Here is a 24099-nt window from a genome sequence, read left to right as displayed (position 1 = left end):
TGATACCTCATTGTGGTTTTGATTTGTCTTTTTCTAACAGTGAGTAATGTTGAGCATATTATCATGTGTTTATTAACCATCTGTATGTCTTTTTTCGAGAAAAGTCTGTTTAGGTCTTTTGCTTACTTTTTGATTGGGTTAGTTTTTCTGATATTGAGCTGCATGAGCTGCTTGTGTATGGTGAAGATTAACTCTTTGTCAGTTGTTTTGTTTGCTGTTATCTTTTCCTATTCTGAAGGCTGTCATTTCACCTTGCTTATAGTTTACTTTGTTGTGCAAAATTTTTAAAGTTTAATTAGGTCCTTTTTGTTTATTGTTGTTACTCTGGGAGGTGGGTCATAGAGGATATTGCTGTAATTTATGTCGAAGAGAGTCTATGTTTTCCTCTAAGAATTTTATACTTTCTGGTCTTGCATTAGGTCTTTAATTCATTTTGAGTTTATTTTTATGTATGGTATTCGATAGTGTTCTGGTTTCATTCTTTTACATGTAGTTTACCAGTTTTCCTAGCACCACTTCTTGAAGAGACTGTCTTTTCTCTATTGTATAATTTTGCCTCGTTTATCAAAGATAAAGTGTCCATAGATGCATGGATTTATCTCTGGGCTTCCTATTTTGTTCCATTGATCTATATTTCTGTCTTTGTGCCAGTACCATACTGTCTTGATGACTGTAGCTTTGTAGTGTAGTATGAAGTCAGGCAGGTTGATTCCTCCAGTTCCATTCTTCTTTCTCAAGATTGATTTGGCTATTTGAGGTCTTTTGTGTTTCCATACATATTCTGAAATTATTTGTCCTAGTTCTGTGAAAAATACCATTGGTAGTTTAATAGGGATTGTGCTGAATCTGTGGATTGCTTTGGGTAGTATACTCATTTTCACTATATTGATTCTTCCTCTTCCACTTCTCTCTTTTTTCTTCTCCTTTTTTTTTTTTTTTTTTTACAAAGCTCAAGAGTTAGAACTTAATTAGATATGTGTGATTTGTATATCTGTGACTCTCTATTTCTCTTAATTTTTAACAGTTGGCTAAACCCCTTGTTTAAAATTGGTTACAAACGAAGATTAGAAGAAGATGACATGTACTCCGTGCTTCCGGAAGATCGCTCCCAGCACCTTGGAGAAGAACTACAAGGGTGAGCACAGGCAGCAGGGAGAAGGAGAGGAAGACTGAGAATTTCCACGTGTGGCTAAAGTTGTGTTTTGGGGAGCTTTGCCTTCCTCTGGGTTCTCCTGAGCTTCCTTCCCCTGACACATCACATCCCCCTCAGGCTGACCCTGGGCTTAACACACTTTGGAAGCTGGGGAGCCTATATTCTCTGTGCATTTGTGGAAGTGGAGAGAACCTGTAGCCAAGACCCTGGAGGCCAAACTCTGTCCCTCGAGGTGGGGTCCCTGGAGGAGGGTGTCTGCTCTCCTGAGCTGCTCATGACCCTGTGAATCCAGCAAAGCCTTGGCAGGAACTTGTTTCCTGAGACTGAGACTTTTCCCTCAAGGCCTGCTTTTCCGGTGCTTCAGGGTCTGCACCGCTCATCTTTCAGGCATCCAGTGAGCAGTTAGCCAGCATTTATGGGGCATCCACAGAGTGCCCTGTAGTAAAGGCTTTTCCTCCAGTCTGCCACCTCCCTCTTTTGTCTGATGGACACATTGTTCTTTACTGTACTTTGTTTCTCATCACAGGTACTGGGATCAAGAAGTTTTGAGAGCTGAGAAAGATGCGCGGGAGCCTTCTTTAATGAAAGCAATCTTAAAGTGTCACTGGAAATCCTATTTAGTTTGGGGAATTTTTATACTTCTTGAGGTAAAAGCTTTTATATACTGTGCATTGCTTTTTATTATATGCGGGTTGGTACTGAGATGGACGGGACCTGTGGGGAGAGAGGCCAGTATTTTAAGATTAGAGGATAAAATGTCTAGAAATCATGATGTAGCCCAGCAGTTGTGTTTATCTTTAGAATGGACAGATGCTTAAAGGACTGGACCTCCAGGGATTAACTATTTTCCTTTTAACAGGTTAAAACATATTGTTGTGGAAGGAAAAGACATTTTATACCATATACTTAGTATGGCAGAGAAGACATTTTATAACATATTAGGATATTATTAATGCTCAGTAAATAACATAAATGCTGAAAGTGATCCTTGACCAAAAGAATATACTACAAACTCAAGAAATGTGGTTTGGAGGACATAAACTTGGACCAGAGCCCGGATAACATAAGATGTTTTATAGGTGCTCAGCAAGTAATTGTTAAGTTGCCCAATTCACATCTGATAAATGCTTTCCTAAGAAGGGATCATCATCTCTCCCCTTCCTGTGACACCGAACCCATGGCCCTGCATTTGGGCTGGAGCTACCAGAGCTCCCAAGAATACACCCTTCCCTGGGCTGCCTCCTTCCCTGTAAGCTGGGTCACCCAGGCCAGAGCTCCCTGTGATGAGGAGCTCCAGCTTCATCACTGAATTGCAGAGACTCCATGCACCATCCATGCTGGTTTCTGTCCCTGGATGTGGGGTGGTGTCCTGCATGAAGGGGGATCCTGGTAGCCTGGCATCGGCAGAAGGTGTAGGAGGGGATGTGGAGTAGACAACAAGAGACAGAAAGCAGTGAGGTCAGTGACCATGACCCTGAAGATCCTGGGTCAAGATCCCCCAGAGAGACAGTTCCAACCTGGGGACACAGTGCCATCAGCCCATCTATTCTGGCTGAGCCTACTCAAGGTCTGCTGCAGACCCACTTGGGTGGCTCGTGCTCTCAGTGGTCCCTTAGTGCTCCCATAGGGACATGGGTGGCCTGTGAGTGTGTGAGAGCAGAAGGGATGGAAGATGCAGGTGCTGTGAAAGGGGTGGAGAAGATGGCGAGTTGTCATAAGTCCATTGTGTTGAGGATAAAGTGGGTGGGCCAGGTGGTTTAGAGTTGGGGGGTGTGGCTCTTGTTTAAAGGTTGTGTTGTACCAAAGGGCACTGTGGGCAGCAGGCAGTGCAGTAGGTGAAGTCTGCCCCACACAATTGGAGAGACCAGAGAATCTGTCAGCTCACAGGTGACTGAGTGGTCCTGGGAGATGGAATCTTTGATGACAAAGGTGGGTTGACCATTGTGTCAGAGAGTGGGGACAGGTATGTGGGGTGGAGTGCCACCTTTGAGAGGGCATTGATGACTGAGATACTGCAGTGCCTTGTGAGGGCAGGGTGGAGTGTTGATTTCAAAGTTGTCCAACCCCAGTAATACTGCCTGCTGGGGATCTAGGAAGGTGAAACTGGTAGAGCCCTGGCCCCTCTTTCAGGAGGTTGGTTGTTGGGCAGTCATGGCAGAGAAGTGGGAAATTGAGGACCTGGTAAATGTAGGGGCTCATCTTCTGTAGTATTAGAAGTACTAGTAGCAGATAACAAGAAGGCAGAGGAGTAGGTGGACCTGGAGTACATCTCTGTCCATGATATATCAGGAATACACCTTCAGGAATACATCAGGAAGACACAGAAGTGCATGCAGAACACCAGCTGAGAGTGGACAGGAGTACCTGGCCAGTGGAAAAGAATATATAGACCCACGCAAAACTTGAGATCAAGCCCTGAGCCTTTGGAGTGGGTGCACTGACTCCATGACTCTAGTCTACCAGAAAACTAACCCTAGGGAGTATCAAATAGTGAGAACTCACACAAAGGAAATCACTTAAATACAAGGCCCAGCATCACCCAACCACCAGTAGCACCATGTGTAGGATGCCTCATTTAAACAACAGACAAAACAAACATACAAACCCAATCATCAGCAGCCAGGATTACCACCTCACTCATCCTTGCCCATAAGAGGAAAAACAAACAAAAACTCAGCACAAATCTCACCCTATACAAAGCTTACACAAACCACTGGACCAACCTTAGGAGGGCAGAAAACAAAAAGAAGAAAGAATTCAGCCTTGAAGCCTGGGAAAAGGAAACCTCAAACACAATAAGTTAAAAAAAAAAGAAATGAAAAGGCAGAGAAATGCTACACAAATGAAGGAACAAACTAGAAAAAACAGAAGTCCAAATAAATGAAGAGGAAATAGGCAAGCTACCTGAAAAAGAATTCAGAATAATGATAGTAAAGATGATCAAAAACCTTGAAAACAAAATGGAGAAACTGCAAGAATCAATTAACAAAGACCCAGAAGAATTGAAGAATAAACATGCAGAGACAAACAACACAAATACGGAAATTAAAAATACTCTAGAAGGAATCCATATCTGAAGCAGAAGAATGAATCTGTGAGCTGGAAGATAAAATGGTAGAAATAACTTCTGAAGAGCAGAATAAAGTAAAAAGAATGAAAAGAACTGAGGATAGCCTCAGAGACCTCTGGTACAATATCAAACCCACCAACATTTGAATTATAGGGGTCTCAGAAGAAGAAGAGAAAAAGAAAGGGTATGAAAATGTTTTTGAAGAGATTATAGTTGAAAATTTCCCAAACATGGAAAAGGAAACAGTCAAGTCCAAGGGGCACAAAGAGTCCCATACAGGATAAATCCAAGGAGAAACATGCCAAGGCACATATTAATCAAACTAACAAAGACTAAACACAAATAAAGACTATTAAAAGCAACAAGGGAGAAGCAGCAAGTAACATACAAGGGAAACCCCATACACTTAACAGCTGATCTTTCAGCAGAAACCCTGCAGGCCAGAAGGGGATGGCAGGATATATTTAAAGTACTGAAAGGGAAAAATCTACAGGCAAGATTACTGTACCTATCAAGAATCTCATTCAAAACTGATGGAGAAAGCAAATGCTTTTCAGACAAGCAAAAGTTAAGAGAATTCAGTACCACAAAACCAGCTTTACAACAAATGTTAAAGGGACTTATATAGTCAAGAAATACAAGAGAAGAAAGAAGATCTACAAACTCATCCCCATACAGTTAAGAAAATGGCAATAAGAACATACATATCAATAATTACTTTAAATGTAAATGGATTAAATGTTCCAACCAAAAGAAACAGACTGGCTGAATAGATACAAAAACAAGACCCATATATATGCTGTCTACAAGAAACCCACTTCAGCCCTAAAGACACATATAGACTGAAAGTGAGAGGATGGAAAAATACGTTCCATGCAAATGAGAAGCAAAAGAAAGCTGGAGGAGCAATCCTCATATCAGACAAAATAGACCTTAAAAGGAAGATTACAAGAGATAAGGAAGGTTACTACATAATGATCAAGGGGTCAATCCAAGAGGAAGACATAACAATTGTGAATATCTGTGCATCCAACATGGGAGTACCTCAATACATAAGACAAATGCTAACAGACATAATAGGAGAAATTGACAGTAACACAATCATAGTAGGAGACTTTAACCCCCCACTCACATCAATGGACAGATAATCAAAACAGAAAATTAATAAGGAAGCACAAGTCTTAAATGATACATTAGATGAGACGGATGTCATTGATATCTTCAGGACATGCCATCTGAATGCAGAAGAATACACCTTCTTCTCAAGTGCACACGGAATATTCTCCAGGATAGACCACATCTTGCGTCACAAATCAAACCTCAGTAAATTTAAGAAAATTGAAATCATATCAAGCATTTTCTCTGACCACAATGCTATGAGACTAGATATCAATTACAAGAAAAAAAAAAAACTCTAAGAAACACAAACACATGGAGATTAAACAATACGTTTCTAAATAACCAACAGGTTGCTGAAGAAATCAAAAGGGAAATCAAAAATTTCTAGAAACAAATAACAATGGAAACACAACAACCCAAAACCTATGGGATGCAGCAAAAGCAGTTCTAAGAGGGAAGTTTATAGCAATATAATCCCACCTCGAGAAACATTGAATAGACAACCTAACTTTACACCTAAAACAACTGGAAAAAGAAGAACAAGAAAATCCCCAAATTAGAAGGAAAGAAATCATAAAGATCTGAGTAGAAATACATGAAAAAGAAATGAAAGAAACAATAGTGAAGATTAATAAAACTAAAAGCTGGTTGTTTGAGAAGATAAACAAAATTGGCAAGCCTTTAGCCAGACTCATCAAGAAAAAAAGGATCAACAAAATTAGAAATGAAAAAGGAGAGGTTACAAGAGAGGATGCAGAGATACAAAGGATTATAAGAAACTATTATGAATAACTATATGGCAATAAAATGGATAACTTGGAGGAAATGGACAGATCCTTAGAAAAGTTCAATCTTCCAAGACTGAACCAGGAAGAAATAGAAATTATGAACAACCCAATTACAAGCACTGAAATTGAAGCTGTGATCAAAAATCTCCCAAAAAACAAAGGCCCAGGACCAGATGACTCCACAAGGGAATTCTGTTAACATTTAGAGAAAAGCTAATGCCTAGCCTTCTAAAACTCTTTAAAAAAAATTACAGAGGAAGGAGCACTTCCAAACTCATTCTATGAGACCACCATCACCCTGATACCAAAACCAGACCAAAAAAACACAGAAAACTACAAGCCAATATCATGATGAACATAGATGCAAAAATCCTCAACAAAACTTTAGCAAACAGAATTCAGCCACACATCAAAAAGCTCATACACCATGATCAAGTTGAGTTTATTTCAGAAATGCAAGGATTCTTCAATATATGCAAATCAATCAATGCGATATACCATATAAACAAATTGAAAAATAAAAACCATATGATCATCTCAATAGATGCAGAAAAAGCCTTTGACAAAATTCAGCACCTATTTATGATTAAAACCCTTCAAAAAATGGGCATAGAAGGAACCTACCTAAATGTAGTAAAGGCCATATATGATAAGCCTACAGCAAACATTATTCTCAATGGTGAAAAACTGAAAGCATTCCCCCTAAGATCAGGAACAAGACAAGGGTGTCTTGTTATTATTATTATTCAACATAGTTCTGGAAGTCCTAGCTACAGCAATCAGAGAAGAAAAAGAAATAAAAATAATTCAGATCAGAAAATAAAAAGTAAAGCTCTCACTGCAGATGACATGACACTGTATAGAAAACCCTAAAGATAGTATCAGAAAATTACTAATCAGTGAATATAGCAAAGTTGCAGGATACAAAATTGATACACAGAAATCACTTGCATTTCTATACAGTAACAATGAAAAATTAGAGAAATTACAGAATCAATCCCATTTACCATTGCAAAAAAAAAAAAAAAAAGAAATATCTAGAAATAAATTTACCTAAGGAGATGAAAGAACTGTACACATAAAATTATAAGACACTAATGAAAGAAATCAAAGAAGACTTAAACAGCTGGAGAGAGATTCCGTGTTTCTGGGTAGGAAGAATCAATATTGTGAAAATGACTATACTACCAAATGCAATCTACAGATTCAATGTGATCCCTATCAAATTACCAATGACATTTTTCACAGAACTAGAACAAAAATTTTCACAATTAGTATGGAAACACAAAAGACCCTGAATAGCCAAAGCAGTCTTGAGAAAGAAGAAATGGAGCTGGAGGAATCCACCTTCCTGACTTAATATTATCCTGGTTTTAGAATAGAGGACACTGAGTTGCCAAGTAATTCCATAATGTGCCCATGGTCTCACAAAGCATAAAGGACAGAGGGACATTATGTCTCAGGCACTCTGACTTACCATCCTGACCATCTCAATGACTTAAAGCTTGTCCAGTGTCAGAAATGCTCATTACAAAAATATTTAAAAATTCTTTTTGACTGTGTGGATCATGGGATCTTAGTTCTGCAACCAGGGATTTAACTTCGTCCATGGAATGAAAGCAAAGCATCTTAACCACTGGACCATCAGGGAATTCCCAGGAAGACTCATCTTGAGAGCTTTGTCTACAGGTCTCAATACACATGCATCCTGAACTTGGCCTGAAGTTAAATAGGATGCTAAGAACTTCCTAGAGCAGGAAGTCAGATTGGGGATTGTAATTGGGGGTAGATTCCAGGTGACCATGCACCCTGGGTGTCGGAAGTGACGAGGGTGTTGACACTAGCAGTAGCCTCATGCTAAGTTCAGATGGACCAGGAGCCCTTTAAGAAACCACCTTTCCCCTCTTTACCATCTATTAGCGGCTTTTTATTTTATATGGTGGAAGATCTAAACTCAGCTCAGGATTCTCTAAAACATGAACACTTTTATTTTGTGACCTCCAGCCCTTTTTTAATTCCTCTGGTGCACAGGATGACTCATGGATTATCTGTGGTTCCCAGACAGTGCTCTGACCAACCACAACACAGGTATTCCTGGCAGCACCAGTGGGAAGAGGTAGGGCCATGCCAGTCCAGGGTGAGGATTTTGGGGTTAGAATTTCAAGGTATGTGAACCTCTGTCCTGTGAGAATTGAGGAGTGACTATAATGCTTGGGGAAACAAGTACCAGGCTGATATTGAACCTGGGGCATTTACAGGTCACCCCTAATTAGAACAGAACAGGCAGCAAGTTCTCAGCATGTCTGGCCCCGCCCCTTTGTACACCTCCAAGGGGAATGTGGGTGGGGAGGACAGGTCTCCGCCTGCCCAGGGACCTCAGGGTGGAGAGGAGGAGCCTGAAGTCTCTGCCTGGACCAGAGACACAGAGAACACCTCCCCAGGTCATCAGGGCTTCTCTCTGAGAGGTGAGGTCTCCACCTGCTGGTGTGTAAGTGGGGTGACCTCAGAGAACCAGAGTGGGTTCACCCAGTCCCTTGTCCTGAGAGGGGCGGGGTGACCAGGGTTTATGTCCCGTTCCCAGGAACATTAGAAAGGGCCCGGCCTTGTTCCGTTAATTGTTGTTTGTCCAAGGCCACTTTTGCTGATGGTCTCTGGTCTAGGTGGAGGCTGAAGGAGGCACATGTTTGTGTAAATATTCACTTTGGAGCTCAGCTTACGGGCAGGGGGTAAACAGAATCCTGAGTCCCACAGTGGGTTTTGTACCTTGACTCAGGGCTGGTTCCCCAAGAGCTGTACTGGGCTTTTGCCTTTATTTCCCAACCCTTTCTTCCAAGTGTCCCTTGAGTTTGCTCAATGCAGGAGGCTGAAAAGTGTCAAAGTGTCAAAGTGGAGGCTTTGGTGGCAAAGTTACTGTGGGCTGAGAGCAAACACCGGAGTCCACACAGCAAGGGAGAGGAGGAGGGGGCACTGAGCAAAGCAGAAGGGGACCTGCAGAGCAGACCTGCTGTGTGCACCCTGCTGCATCTTGAGAGCATAGCATTAGCCATTAGTTGTTAGTGACATCCACAGTGATGACCTTGAGTCATAAATGATGGGAATGCTTTTTAATTCATTTTTTAAAAAGCATAAAAAAGGTTTTATTCCCATTAAAAATAAAAAATGAAGTATAATTGACTTATATTAGTTTTAGGTATATAGCATAGTGATTCAATATTTGTATACATTATAAAATGATCACTGCAAGTCTAGTTGCCCTCTGTCACCATACAAAGTTATTCCAATATTATTAACTGTATTTCCTATGTTGTACATCACATCTCACTATTTATTTTTTTAACTAAAAGATTGTACCTTCTAATCTCCATCACCTATTTCACTCATTCTTCCCACTCCTCCCTTATTCCATTTTCTTTTAGAAGTCAGGGAAATACATGCCTCTTTTTTAAAGATTCATAATGGTTAAAAATTAAAAAAAAATCTGCTTAGAAGTGAAACTTTTAATTGCTATCCAGAAATGTTGGCTTTTATAAATGACTTTTCTCAAGAGTTGTTCTGCATGGTGGCCTGTGAGCAGCACTGAGTTTTCCAAGCCCTTTGTGAAACCAGCCTCTGCCATTAATAGAGCAGGTCTCTTCCCAGGACTTCTGTATCATAAAAATGATCATAGCTTACACTTGTTTTTTAGTGTTGGTTTTAGAGTACTTTGAGCTGTTGTGGCTCTTAGTTGTCCCACAATTCCTCGAGGTAAACAAAGACCTGGAGGGCAGGTGGGCACATGATGGGCTTAGGGTCATGTGACTCGCAGGTGGCCGACCTGGTTTCTGAAGCCCAGTGTTCAGACTCCCAGGCCAGTGTTCTCTGCATTCTCTCCTGAGGCTTCCTCTCCTCCCACAGCCTCCATTGAGACTCAGAGTCAAGAGATATTTTTCTGACAACAGCTCTGTGCTTCTCTGTCACCTGCTTCCTACAGAGTTTTTTTTTTTTTTTATTCCTGTAGGTGTTACAAATATTTCAAAACTACAAACATTGAATATGATTGAAGGGTAGTAGAAAGGTGTCACCCAAGAACGTGCATTTTTGACACAAAGATTATTTTTAGCTGATTTTTTTTTTTTTTTTTTTTTTAGAAATAGACATAGGAGAAACTGTAAAGATAGAGCAGAAGTTACCCTTCTGTGAGGGATATTTACATTGATGAGGGAAATTTCCATTTGTAAAGGTGTCTTCCTCCCAGTACCAAAAAGAGAAGGATGTTTCTAAATCATCCTTCATCCTAGAATAGAATTCTCCATTCTAAATGGAGAATAAGTAAATCTCTGTAACAAACCCAGCCATTTTAATTTTAGCTGCTTTTCCTATTAACTTCTCATATGTGTCCCTACCAACCTTTCTTTAGCTGGAGATGGTATTTAAGGTGGTGGCTTGGGCCATCTCAGGGAGTTACTCAGTTTTTCTTGAAGATGGTAGAATTGGGCCAGAAACACTTCAAGTAGTGTGGAAATGTAGCAGAGAATCTATAAGTTCCCCTAAGAAGCAAGAGGTGAGCTGGAATGTCAAGTGCTTGCAGGAGATTAACTAACAAGGACTCCACCAAGAGATGTCTGCCTCAGAGACTCTGAGACTCTCATAGACGTTTGAAATGATAGCTGTGGTATTATATTGGACTGTTTTAAATATCTTTTACAGTTTCACAGTTATGCAGAATTCTTGTGAAGGAAGAACTATGTTCCCAGTTGTTTTGTGGGAAGGCTATTCACTGGGTTATAGGTTGGTGTCAAAGATGAAGGCTTTATGGGAACAATTTTTAATATTGTTCCTGCTATCCAGAAGGTTTTCATTTGGTTAGTTTCAAGTTTGCTAATGAACATTTTCTCAATTGTTTTATGTCTTACTCGTTGAGGATTAGGATCAAGAACAGACAGAGGAGGGACTTCCCTAGTGGTCAGTGGTTAAGAATTTTCCTGCCAGTGCAGTGGACATGGGTTTGATCCCTGGTTCAGGAACTCAGGTCCCACATGCCTTGGGGCCCATCAACTGCAACTATGGAGCCCACTTGGTGCACCTACCAAAGCCTGTGTGCTCTAGAGCCTCTGCTCTGCAAAAAGAGGAGCCAGCAAAACCAGAAGCACAACCACTAAAACTAGAGAGTAGCCCTCACTCACTGCAACAAGAGAAGGCCCATACAGCAAGGAAGAGCCCGTGTGTGTCAAAGAAGACCCAGCAGAGTCAAAGATAAATAAATAAACAAGATTTTAAAAAAGAGCAGACAGAGGAGAGGAAGCTCTGAGCCAGGACTGGCATTTGTTGTTCAGTCGCTCAGTCATGTCGGTGTCTGCTACCCCAGGGACTGCAGCATGCCAGACTTCCCTGTCTTTCACCACTGGCCTTACTCTATTTAAAAAAAAAAAATAATAATTTTGATTGCACTGGGTCTTCACTGCTGAGCAAGGGCTTTTCTCTAGTTACAGTGTGCGGGCTTCTCACTGCAGTGGCTTCTCTTGTTGCGGAGCACAGGCTCTAGGTGTGATGGCTCCGGTAGTCAGCGCACATGGGCTCAGTAGTTGTGGTGCACAGGCTTGGTTGCTCCACGGCATGTCTGCATGTGGGATCTTCTCTGACCAGAGATGGAACCTGTGTCCCCTGCATTTGCAGGCAGATTCTTAACGACTGGACCACCAGGAAAGTCCATGGCATTACTCCTTAATGAGGCTATCTGCTCAACTCGGTTATTAAATACTATCTGTCAGCAGAAAAAATCCAATCAGATAGTAATGAGGTGCCTTTATTTTATACTACTTTTTGGTGAATTTGTTGCATCTATCAGTATTCTCTTTGGTGGGTGACATTACACTTACTGTAATTAGAACAGTATCAGGGTCAAAAGGAGAGCTGAGTAACAGGCAACAATGATTTCCTAAGAAAATCATAAGTTTTAGGACCATTTGGGATGGCAGGTGTTAGTGCTGGGCTTCTGATGGAGAGCCCCAGGTTTGCAGGCTGCAGCACTGGACTGCCCTCGGCCATACTTGGGCTGACATTCTTGTTTCTCTGTGTGAGCCTACATATTTCTATCTCAGTGAAGTCTATACAAAGTCTGTTTTACAGTGTACAAACTGAGGGGCTCTTCCATAAGCTCTTAGAACCTCTAGGGGTGAATGATAGGGCTTGCTGGAAATGTAACAGTGAAACTTTGTGTTCTTGAGAACGGATGCTCTTACTCTGATCTGATCATCCTATGCATAATTCTTTAGCTTAACAGTGATTTCTTCTCTGTAATAGATGAAGCTTTCTATTACCTTGTGGGAGGTAAGGCAGTTGGTGTAGCCTGTGAACCTGTGGGTGCAGAACAAGAGAGGAGTGTCGGGGTTTAATGTTACATCCATTTGAGGAATGGGGACAACTTTCTCTATATATCCTCATCAGGCACTAGTTTGTTGAGCAGAAAATGTTTTTTAGTTTTGTTTGTATTTGTTGTTTGGGATTCTCTTTCCCTTCCTCTTGCATATCCTTTCCACAACTTCAGACAGACAGAAGAGTGCTATCAAGGAAAACCTGGCAGTTGTTTATCCTGTCTATGTTAATAAGGAAGGATTGCTTAAAAGGAAAAGCTTGCTCCAAAGTCAAGTTCCTGAAAGATTTCCAAAGTTTTGACATTTTGTCTTTTGAGAAGTCTGTGGAGGAAATGATGTTGAGGGTCATGGCGTTTACTTTTGATGACTTGGATTTGTGTTGAGTGTTTGGTTTTCTTTGATGGGAGAGAAGGGGACCTTCAACGGGTGACTAGAGGGAAGAAGTAGGTTGTGGGGTGGAGTGGCCATTTGGCAGGGTGAGCAAGTGTTGCAGTTTTCTACCTTTAGTTTTGGGAAAGAAAATTGCTTTCCCTAAGTCTTACTCAAGGGAGAAGGCTCAGTGTCCCCCACCTCACTGGTTTAGGATTTTAACTTTTGCCTTAGGGAAGAGATGATTGGTAACATCTCTTCCAAACCAGCACCTTCAATAAGTATCTGATGGCAAACTGTGCACAAAAATTGTTTTTTAGCTTGATTCCAAGGGACAGCCCAGCTTCTAGAGGGTAGAGACATATTGACACAGTGTCCCTCAGGGCTGAGACCCTGAGAACCTCCCCAGCCTGGTTTCTCTGTGATGTTCCAACAGAGTCTGGGCTCTGTTTTCTTGTTGTACTAATGTGTGAAGTTTGGGGTGGGTACAAGTGAATGCATTTGTCCCAGTGTCTCAGTTCATAAAGATTCTGAAGAAGGTGATAAAAGTGTGTCTCCCATACATGAACCATTTTGACTTTCTGTTAGGCTGAGATGTTGAAAGAACAGGGGGACAGGGATGGACTGCCAACAGAGCTTGTTCGTATGGAAGCAAATTTCTTACCCTTTTTCTGGTGCTAGTGATGAAGAACCCACCTGCCAATGCAGGAGTTATAAAGAGACATGGGTTCGATCCCTGGGTGAGGAAGATTCCCTGAAGAAGGAAATGGCAACCCACTCCAGTATTCTTGCCTGGAAATCCCCTGGACAGAGGAGCCTGGTGGGCTACAGTCCACAGGGTCACAAAGAGTTGGACGTGACTGAAGTGACTTAGCCCAGCACCCTAAGAATAACTTGGTATTTTGCCAAATGCATTCTAAAGCACTGGTTGTAGTATTTATTGAACTTCTAGAGTGTAGTGAGTACGAAGTACTAAGGCTTCATTGTCTTTGAATGTAAAATTTTGGCTTAAGATTAAAACAATTGTCTGCATGTCTAATAGGAGATAGATATTTTCTTTTCAGGTGAATCATAAATGTAGTGGTTTGCCAAAAATGCCCTTTTAATATGCTAATGGTAAAAGTAAAGCTTGTGGTAAGAAAACTGGTAGAGCTTGGATTTCTAATTAAGCCTTTTTTTTCCTTTTAGGAAAGCACCAGAGTCGTGCAGCCCATATTTTTGGGGAAAATGATTGATTATGTTGAAAGCTCCAATCACACGGATTCTGCCACTTTGCATGAAGCCTTTGGCTACGCTGCAGGGCTGAGCACCAGCGTGCTGGTGTGGGCTGCTCTGCACCACTTGTACTTCTATCATATTCAGCGTGTGGGGATGAGGCTGAGAGTAGCCCTGTGCCATATGATCTACCGCAAGGTAAGTGTCACTCGGTTTCACAGTGTATACCTCCCTTGAAGGATCAGGAACATTTAGGGAAAGTTCTCTGCAAACTAAAAATTTTGTAACTGGGCTCATTTGTACTTTACTGGAGAAGCTTGGTATTTGCACCAAGTTGAGTTTTTTGTTGTTGTTGTTGTTGCTTTTCCAATATATAATAAAAAGTTTTCTACTGAGATTGGATCAGGGCTACCTTTTATGACTTGAGAGTCCCTTGGACTGCAAGGAGATCCAACCAGTCCATTCTGAAGGAGATCAGCCCTGGGATTTCTTTGGAGGGAATGATGCTAAAGCTGAAACTCCAGTACTTTGGTCACCTCATGCGAAGAGTTGACTCATTGGAAAAGACTCTGATGCTGGGAGGGATTGGGGGCAGGAGGAGAAGGGGATGACAGAGGACGAGATGGCTGGATGGCATCACTGACTCGATGGATGTGAGTCTCAGTGAATTCCGGGAGTTGGTGATAGACAGGGAGGCCTGGCTTGCTGCGATTCATGGGGTCGCAGAGTCGGACATGACTGAGCGACTGAACTGAACTGAACTGAGCCACATAATATCCACTGTTGCATAATATCCACTAAATCTGTAATAAAATCTAATTAAAAATTAAAGTATCAAAGGTATCCCATTGATTTTCAATGTTTTTATGCCTAATTCTCATAGTGGTATTTCTGGAAATTTTGTTGTTGTTGTTCTTTAAAACCTTCAAAGCTGTGTTTAAAAGTGAACTTCAGGATTGGATCCATAAAATTAAATCTTGGAGAACAGAATGGATTTGAGAAAGGGAATGATTATATTTTTCAATGGCCCATTTAATCACATTCAGTACAGTTGTGTTAACTAAAGAAAAATATAAATATAACTCAGGCTAAATACAGACTCACTATATGCTATAGTTACAATTGTTTTATTGACATTAAAGACAATAATTGGATATTTTGGATAAAACTTGAAAATTTCCATTGTCTTTAGTAATTTGGGAGAGAATTTGTTGCTGTTCTTTCAAGTCTTCTTCATAATACTATGTTTCCTCTTTCTCTTTTGTATGCATTATAGAAGTTTTAATAAGACCTGATTTGATGTGTTCAGTAATTTTTATATTGAGAAATGCCACACAACTATTTCATACCTTACCCTGATCTTAGCTACTGTAAAAGAAATTAGGATTTCAGGTGTCTTTACAAAGAAATTGCCACAGATACACCATGTCAACTGTTGAAAGGCTCTGTGTAAACTTGTTTCTCAGTATCTTGTTGCCCTGGGTTATTTGCTTTAAAAAAATCCTTATTTAATTGTATTATATACTTGAGTTTTTCTGCGAGAGTAGATCTGAAGTGTTCTCAAGTTAAAGTGTGAAAGTCGCTCAGTTGTGTCTGACTCTTTCTGACCCCATGGACTATGGAATTCATGGAATTCTCCGGGCCAGAATACTGGAGTGGGATCCTTCTCCAGGGGATCTTCCCAACCCAGGGATCAAACCCAGGTCTCCTGCATTGCAGGCATATTCTTTATCATCTGAGCCAAAAGGGAAGACCTAAGTGTTCTCAGGAGACACACAAAATGGTAACTACATAAAGTGTGAATATGTTAATTGGTTTTACCACAGAAATCATTTCCCAATGTATATTTTTAACAATAATCATGTTGTCCACCTTAATACATATAATTTTTATTAAAAGATAAAATCCTAATCAAAAGCTAAAACCAAACAATTTAAATTGAAATTATCACTTCTTTTACCTAGTTGCTACTTATGCTGCTTATCTAGAGCTTCTGTTTCTTGGGAATGTTTTTCTTGGCAAAATGTAAAGTGTCTTCTCCTCATCTTTCTTTGAGCAGACTCTTGTTAATCTCAGCACTGTATGAACCCAGGGCCCCTGGCATCTCACTGTGTGTGTTTGGCACATGAGCTGGTTTCCTCCTGGGTGACGTGGAAATGGCAGTGGTGACTGTACACTCTGGCCAGGGTTCTTCATTGTCCCCCATCATATATTTGTTATTCTCTTGTACCTTTCACTGTTTAGGAGAAGAGTACTCAGATTTCTCCACAAGTTAGCTAGATGTTTGTCTTTCTAGATCATGCTTAGCTCCCATAAGTATGTGTGAAATTTCACCAGAACTGCACTGTGAAAACCTTTTTAGGTGTGAGGTCATGGTTCAGTCAAAGCTCACTGTTTGCTGCACAGGTGAGCCATTGTCCACCTGTTTTTCTTCCTCTTCCCACTAACACTTTGGAATGTCACCTTTGGGAAATTTTTAGGCTCTTTTTAGCTGAACTTTGAATGATCTTGTGGGATGTGTCATAAATAAAATGATTTGTCATTTCTACAAATTTGGTAAAGTTACTTTTGGCTTTTGGTCATTGATTTAAAAATTATTATAAAGTATGCACAACATAAAATTTACAATTTTAACTAAATTGGGGAACATTGTTTAGTGACATTGGTGACATGAAGAGCTGACTCATTGGAACAGACCCTGATGTTGGGAAAGACTGAAGGCAAAAGAGACAGGGGTGGCAGATGATGAGATGTTTAGATACCTTCACTGACTCAATGGACATGAATTTGAGCAAACTTCAGGAGACAGTGGAGGACTGAGGAGACTGGTGTGCTGTAGTCCATGTCATTGCAAAGAGTTGGGCATGACTTAATGACTGAACAACAACAATTTAGTGACATTAGGAACATTTACATTGTTGAGGAAACAACACTGCTCTTTATCTCCAGAATTTCATCTTCGCCAAGTGATCCTCTCAATCCAATAAACACTAATTCTCCAGCCACCCCACCCCCACCCCTACCAGCCATTACCATTCTACTTCAATCTTTGAATTTGACTTGGTGTCCCATGTAAGTGGAATTGTAAAATATTTGTCATTTTGTGTCTTGTTTATGTCATATAGCACAATATTTTAAGGGTTCATTGATGGTGGAGCGGGTGTCAAATTTAATTCCATTTTACAACTGAATAATATTCCATTATAGGTATATACAGCATTCTCTGTATCCATTCATCTGTTAGTGAACATTTGGGTTGTTTCTACCTTTTGGCTATTGTGATCATTGCTGCTCTGAACACAAGTGTATAAATATCTGTTCAAGTTCATACATTCAGTTCTTTTGAGTATATTCCCAGAAGTGGAATTGCTGTATTATATGCTAATTTTGTGTTTAGTTTTTTGAGGAACAGCCATACTCTCTTCTATGTCAGCTACATTGTTTTACATCCCCACTTTATCACTGATTTTTCTGTTTAACCTGAGGACTAAATGAAACAGTTTTATGAGCCATGAGACTCTGTTTGGATCCAACTGGTGGTTTTTTAAGCAGCTCATGGTGTCTGTTCAGGTTCCTCAGATCTCTAGGGCATTTTTCTTAACAAATAAAGGAATTGTGCAGCAGAGGCTGTGTTTTTTGTAAAGTCAGCAGACTGACATTAAGAACAGAGGTTCCTCACAGGAACAGTATTTTGAACATTATACTCACTTATTTCAGAATGAATAAACTAAGCCCAAAGTGTTTAAATGAGGTCTCGCACAGAATTAATAATCAATTCCAGATTTATAGTCTGTCCAAGTCCTCTAATTTCTTTCTTTAAGGTAGCCTTTCCACTCTCATCTAGTTTGGCTCAAATTTATTTTGGTTTGTTCTTAAGTCTAAATCAACATCCCTTTATCCTTCAGGCAGGTTCAAGTTCATTGAGAAGCAGGATGGGGGATTTTGCTTCTACCTCCTGCTCCTCCGTTTGTTGTTCTTGTGGGCGGGGCTGCCACCACATTGAGGAGACGAAGGATGAATGTAGGTCCCTAGAGCCCTGCTGTTTGGGGTCACTCTCTCTGTCCTAGCACCACTCAAGACCCCACAAAAACACACTCCATTTTGCTATGTTGTAAGATTGACTTGGTATCACCTTGGCAGTCCAATTCTCTGTATCTTTCTCTCACTAGGTACTTCGTCTGAGTAGCTCGGCCATGGGGAAGACCACCACAGGCCAGATAGTCAACCTGCTGTCCAACGATGTGAACAGGTTTGATCAGGTAAGCTGTCCCTGAGGGATTCTCTTCCATTTCCCATCCTTCTTACTGAGTGTAGCTTATTGGGATGCCAGGTGCCAGGGTTTGGTGTCAGCCAGGGTTCTGTTGAGGACCTAAGACAAGGGTTCTTTTTATCCAACTCTCATTTTTTCTGTGTGCAACTTAGATGTAACAATGTGTGTTGTCCTGTGGATGAGAATTTTGTTTTTCTAATAATAGGCAGCAGTATTCTTTCCCCGCTTGGTTAGTGTCCCTAGGGGTCCTCCTGGTGTGGCCCTTCTTGGCATATGGTGTTGGTGTTGCTGGGCTGTCTTCCTCCTCCTCTGAATGATGAAGGCCTGGTGGGCAGGGGTTGTTCTTTCCCTGTTCAGTGCCTGCTGTATAGAGAGCCTGTAAGGAATAATGCCAAGTGGGTGGTCCTCAGCCAGACACAACTTCCTCTCTGCCGTCCCCTCACACTCTTTTTTCCCCACTTACTTTATGAATAAATCATATTACCCAGGGCATTGTAGCTGTTGGTCAGATCTGTACTGCACTAGACCGCCTCTCCTTCAAGTATTCATTCATCAAACATGAAGTAAGACTTCTACTCAGTTTCAGGGATAAATTAGGCTTAGTTTTTGTCCCCCAAAAGCCACAGTCTGTCAGGGAGGTAAATACTTAAGTAATTACTGGAGAGAGTAGTAGGTACCATAATATAGGCTCTCCTGGGGAGATGGTGACTGAATTTTGGAGCAAAGAGAGTTTGGGGTAACCCTGAGCTCATTTGTGTTGTGGATAAAATTCAGATCTTCCTTCCAGTGCTGCTGGTTGGGTTTTCCGTGGCTGGTCCTGTGCTGCCTCAGAACTGTCATCTGGGGTGGATATGTGGATTTCTGCTTTAGCAGGTTTAAAATCCACTGTGATCATTTCTGTTTTGGTTCCTGTATCTTCTTCACAAGCATATTATTTCTATACTGTGTCCTTACTTGTGTTGTTTTTTTATAATATCCTGAGAAGGCTTATCTTTTTCTTTAAGGTAACGATGTTCTTGCACTATCTGTGGGTGGGGCCACTGCAGGCAATTGCAGTGACTGCCCTGCTCTGGATGGAAACAGGAATATCATGTCTTGCTGGGATGGCAGTTCTCATTTTCCTTCTGCTGTTGCAAAGCTGCTTTGGGACGTGGTTTTCATCACTCCGGTAAGTGAAACACTGGTTTTAAAAATAGGTAACATATATTTCAGAGAAGGCAATGGCAACCCACTCCAGTACTCTTGCCTGGCAAATCCCATGGATGGAGGAGCCTGGTAGGCTGCAGTCCCTGGGGTCGCTAGGAGTCAGACACGACTGAGTGACTTCACTTTTACTTTTCACTTTCATGCATTGGAGAATGAAATGGCAACCCACTCCCGTGTTCTTGCCTGGAGAATCCCAGGGACGGGGGAGCCTGGTGGGCTGCCATCTCTAGGGTTGCACAGAGTCGGACACAACTGAAATGACTTAGCAGCAGCAGCAGCAGCAACATATATTTGGTGACAACTACAATCTGTTGGATGCTTTTGTTTAAAAAATAAATGCCTTCTCTGATCTCTTCTTTGTGTGTGTTGTAGACCCTTCAGGCTTAGTTTAGCCAGTGGTAGCTCCAGCTTTAAGCTGAAGGGTAATCTTGAAGCAGGAAAAGTTATGGGATTTTTCAGACCCTCCCAGCACTGTACCTGAATATGTAGAGTGTCCTTGAGCCCAATGTACCTATATTGAAGTTATTTAAACATTATTAAATAGTAATAATCCTACAGGCTCAATCTTAGCTGTGTGTATTTTTGTTATGCTTGGGTTAGAGTGAATTTTCCAATATGTATATTCATGTCTTATTTTTGATTCAATGTTTCCATTAATTTATAAGTGTCTAAGGACAAAGTCAGTTTTGATTAATTTTCTAAATCAATCTATTTAATTGGAGGCTAATTACTATACAATATTGTGATTTTTGCCATACATTGACATGAATCAGCCAAGTGTATATATGTGCCCCCCATCCTGAACACCCGTCCCACCTCCTTCCCCATCCCATCCCTCTGGGTTGTCCCATTGCACCAGCTTTGAGTGCCCTGTTTCATGCATCAAACTTGAACTGGTCAGATATTTCACATATGGCAATATACATGTTTCAATGCTGTTCTCTCAAATTATCCCACCCTCACCTTCTCCCACAGAGTCAGAAAGTCTGTTCTTTACATCTGTGTGTTTTTTGCTGTGCCACATATGGGGTCATTGTACTATCTTTCTAAATTCCATATATACATTAATAAACTGTATTGATGGTTTTCTTTCTGACTGACTTCACTCTGTATAATAGGCTCTAGTTTCATCCACCTCATTAGAACTGATTTAAATGTGTTTTTTTTTAATAGCTGAGTGATATTCCATTGTGTATATGTACCACAGCTTTCTTATCCATTCATCTGCTGATGGATATCTAGGTTGCTTCCATGTCCTAGCTATTGTAAACAGTGCTGTGATAAACATTGGGGTACACATGTCTCTTTCAATTCTGGTTTCCTCAGTGTATATGCCCAGAAGTGGGATTGGTGGGTCATATGGCAGTTCTATTTCCAGTTTTTTAAGGAATCTCCACACTGTTCTCCAGAGTGGTTGTACTAGTTTGCATTCCCACCAACAGTGTAAGAGGGTTCCCTTTTCTCCATACCCTCTCCAGCATTTATTGTTTGTAGACTTTTTGATAGCAGCCATTCTGACCATCATGAGATGGTACCTCATTGTGGTTTTGATTTGCATTTCTCTGATAGTTAGTGATGTTGAGAATCTTTTCATACGTTAGCCCTCTTTATGTCTTCTTTGGGAAAATGTCTGTTTGGTTCTTTGGCCCATTTTTGGATTGGGTCATTTATTTTTCCAGTATTGAGCTGCATGAGCAGGTTGTATATTTTTAAGCTTAATTCTTTGTCAGTTGCTTTGTTTGCTACTATTTCTCCCATTCTGAAGGCTGTCTTTTCACCTTGCTTATAGTTTCCTTCATTGTAAAAGAGCTTTTAAGTTTAACTAGTTCCCATTGGGGTTTTTTTTTTTCTTTTATTTCCATTACTCTGGGAGGTGGGTCATAGAGGATCTTTCTGTGATTTATGTCAGAGTGTTTTGCCTATGTTTTCCTCTAGGAGTTTTATAGTTTCTGGTCTTACATTTAGATCTTTCCTCCATTTTGAGTTTATTTTTGTGTATCGTGTTAGAAAGTGTTCTAATTTCATTCTTTTACAGGCAGTTGACTAGTTTTCCCAGTAAAACTTGTTAAGGAGATTGTCTTTTCTCCATTGTATATTTTTGCCTCCTTTGTCAAAGATAAGGTATCCACAGGTGTGTGGATTTATCTCTGGACTTTCTGTTTTGTTCCATTGATCTATATTTCTGTCTTTGTGCCAGTACCACACTGTCTCGATGACTGTAGCTTTGTAGTAGAGCCTGAAGTCAGGCAGGTTGAATCCTCCAGTTCCATTCTTCTTTCTAAAGATTGCTTTGGGTAGTCAAGGTTTGTTATATTTCCATACAAATTGTGAAATTATTTGTTCTAGTGCTCTGAAAAATACTGATGGTAGCTTGATAGGGATTGCATTGAATCTATAGATTGCTTTGGTTAGTATACTAATTTTCACTGTATTGATTCTTCCCATCCATGAACATGGTATATTTCTCCATCTATTTATGTCATCTTTGATTTCTTTGATCAGTGTTTTATAGTTTTCTATATACAGGTCTTTTGTTTCTTTATGTAGATTTATTTCTAAGTATTTTATTCTTTTCATTGCAGTGGTGAATGAAATTGTTTCCTTAATTTCTCTTTCTGTTTTCTCATTGTTAGTGTATAGGAATGCAAGTGATTTCTGTGTATTCATTTTATATCCTACAACTTTACTATACTCATTGATTAACTCTTGTAATTTTCTGATGGTGTCTTTAGGATTTTCTATGTAAAGGATCATGTCATCTGCAAACAGTGAGAGTTTTACTTCTTTACCCATCTGGATTCCTTGTATTTCTTTTTCTTTTCTGATTGCTGTGGCCAAAACTTCCAAAACTATATTGAATCATACTGGTGAGAGTGGGCACCCTTGTCTTGTTCCTGACTTTAGGGGAAATGATTTCAATTTTTCACCATTGAGGATAATGTTTGCTGTGGGTTTATCATATATGGCTTTTATTATGTTGAGATATATTCCTTCTATGCCTGCTTTCTGAAGGGTTTTTTATTTTTTTATCATAAATGGATGTTGAATTTTGTCAAAGGCTTTCTCTGCATCTATTGAGATAATCATATGGTTTTAATCTTTCAACTTGTTAATGTGGTATATCACATTGATTGATCTGCAAATATCAATGAATCCTTGCATCCCTGGGATAAAGCCTACTTTGTCATGATGTATGATCTTTTAAATATGTTTTTGGATTCTCTTTGCTAGAATTTTGAGAATTTTTACATCTCTGTTCATCAGTGATATTGGCCTGTAGTTTTCTTTTTTTGTGGCATCTTTGTCTGGTTTTGTATTAGGGTGATGGTGGCCTCATAGAATGAGTTTGGGAGTTTCCCTTCCTCTGCAATTTCCTGGAAGAGTTTGAGTAGGATAGGTGTTAGCTCTTTAAATTTTTGGTAGAATTCACCTGTGAAGCCATCAGGTCCTGGGCTTTTGTTTGTTGGAAGATTTTTGATTACGGTTCTGATTTTCATGTTTGTGATTGGTCTGTTAAGATTTTTCTATTTCTTCCTTGTTCAGTTTTGGAAAGTTGTACTTTCCTAAGAATTCATCCATTTCTTCCAAGTTGGCCATTTTATTCACATATATTTGCTGATACTAGTCTCTTATGATCCTTTGTATTTCTGTGTTGTCTGTTGTGATCTCTCCATTTTCATTTCTAATTTTGTTGATTTGATTCTTCTCCATTTTTTTCCTTGATGAGTCTGGCTAATGATTTGCCTATTTTATTTACCTTCTCAAGGAACAAGCTTTTAGTTCTGTTGATTTTTGCTATAGTCTCCTTTGTTTATTTTTCATTAATTTCTGCTCTAATTTTTATGATTTCTTTCCTTCAACTAACCTGGGGCTCTTCATTTGTTGTTGTTTTTTTTTTTTCCTATTTGGTTTAGGTGTAAAGATAGGCTATTTATTTGATTTTTCTCTTGTTTCTTGATTTTTCTCTTGTATTGCTATGAACCTTTGTCTTAGCACTGCTTTTACTGAATCCCATAGGTTTTGGGTTGTTGGGTTTTCATTTTCATTTGTTTCTATGCATATTTTGATTTCCTTTTTGATTTCTTCCATGATTTGCTGGTTATTCAGAAGTGTGTTGTTTAGCCTCCATATGTTTGTATTTTTAATAGTTTTTTTCCTCTAGTTGACATCTAATCTTACCACGTTGTGATCCAAAAAGATGCTTGAAATGATTTCAATTTTTTTTGAATTAACTAAGGCTAGATTTATGGCCCAGGATGTGGTCTATCCTGGTGAATATTCTGTGTGCACTTGAGAAAAAGGTGAAATTCATTGTTTCGGGTGAAATGTCCTATAGATATCAATTAGGTCTAACTGGTCCATTGTATCATTTGAAGTTTGCGTTTCCTTGCTAATTTTCTGTTTGGTTGATCTATCCATAGGTGTGAGTGGGATACTAAATTTTCCCACTATTATTGTGTTACTGTTAGTTTCCCCTTTCAAACTTGTTAGCATTTGCCTTATGTATTGAGGTGCTCCAATGTTGGGTGTATGAAAGTGAAAGTGAAAGTCGCTCAGAT

The 24099-nt window shown here is 40.0% G+C and overlaps 1 protein-coding gene across 7 annotated transcripts in view; it reads left to right on the top strand.

Annotated features, from left to right (window-relative positions):
* LOC129624675 (ATP-binding cassette sub-family C member 4-like) overlaps nucleotides 1-24099 on the top strand; it is a 222340-nt gene that overhangs the window by 5719 nt on the left and 192522 nt on the right. For all 7 annotated transcript variants that reach the window (XR_008701095.1, XM_055542839.1, XM_055542837.1 and 4 more), the window contains exons 2-6: nucleotides 1025-1135; nucleotides 1680-1800; nucleotides 14038-14262; nucleotides 18234-18323; nucleotides 19339-19502. Coding sequence is in view for 6 of the 7 variants with exons in the window: in XM_055542839.1 (XP_055398814.1) it covers nucleotides 1025-1135; nucleotides 1680-1800; nucleotides 14038-14262; nucleotides 18234-18323; nucleotides 19339-19502 (711 nt within the window). In the remaining variant the exon portion in view is untranslated. The remainder of the gene's footprint in view (nucleotides 1-1024; nucleotides 1136-1679; nucleotides 1801-14037; nucleotides 14263-18233; nucleotides 18324-19338; nucleotides 19503-24099) is intronic.

This window comes from Bubalus kerabau, chromosome 12 (assembly GCF_029407905.1).
Source record: "Bubalus kerabau isolate K-KA32 ecotype Philippines breed swamp buffalo chromosome 12, PCC_UOA_SB_1v2, whole genome shotgun sequence".
Taxonomy (NCBI): domain Eukaryota; kingdom Metazoa; phylum Chordata; class Mammalia; order Artiodactyla; family Bovidae; genus Bubalus; species Bubalus kerabau.
Note: the sequence above shows the minus strand (reverse complement) of the source record. Positions and strands in the feature narration are given on the sequence as shown.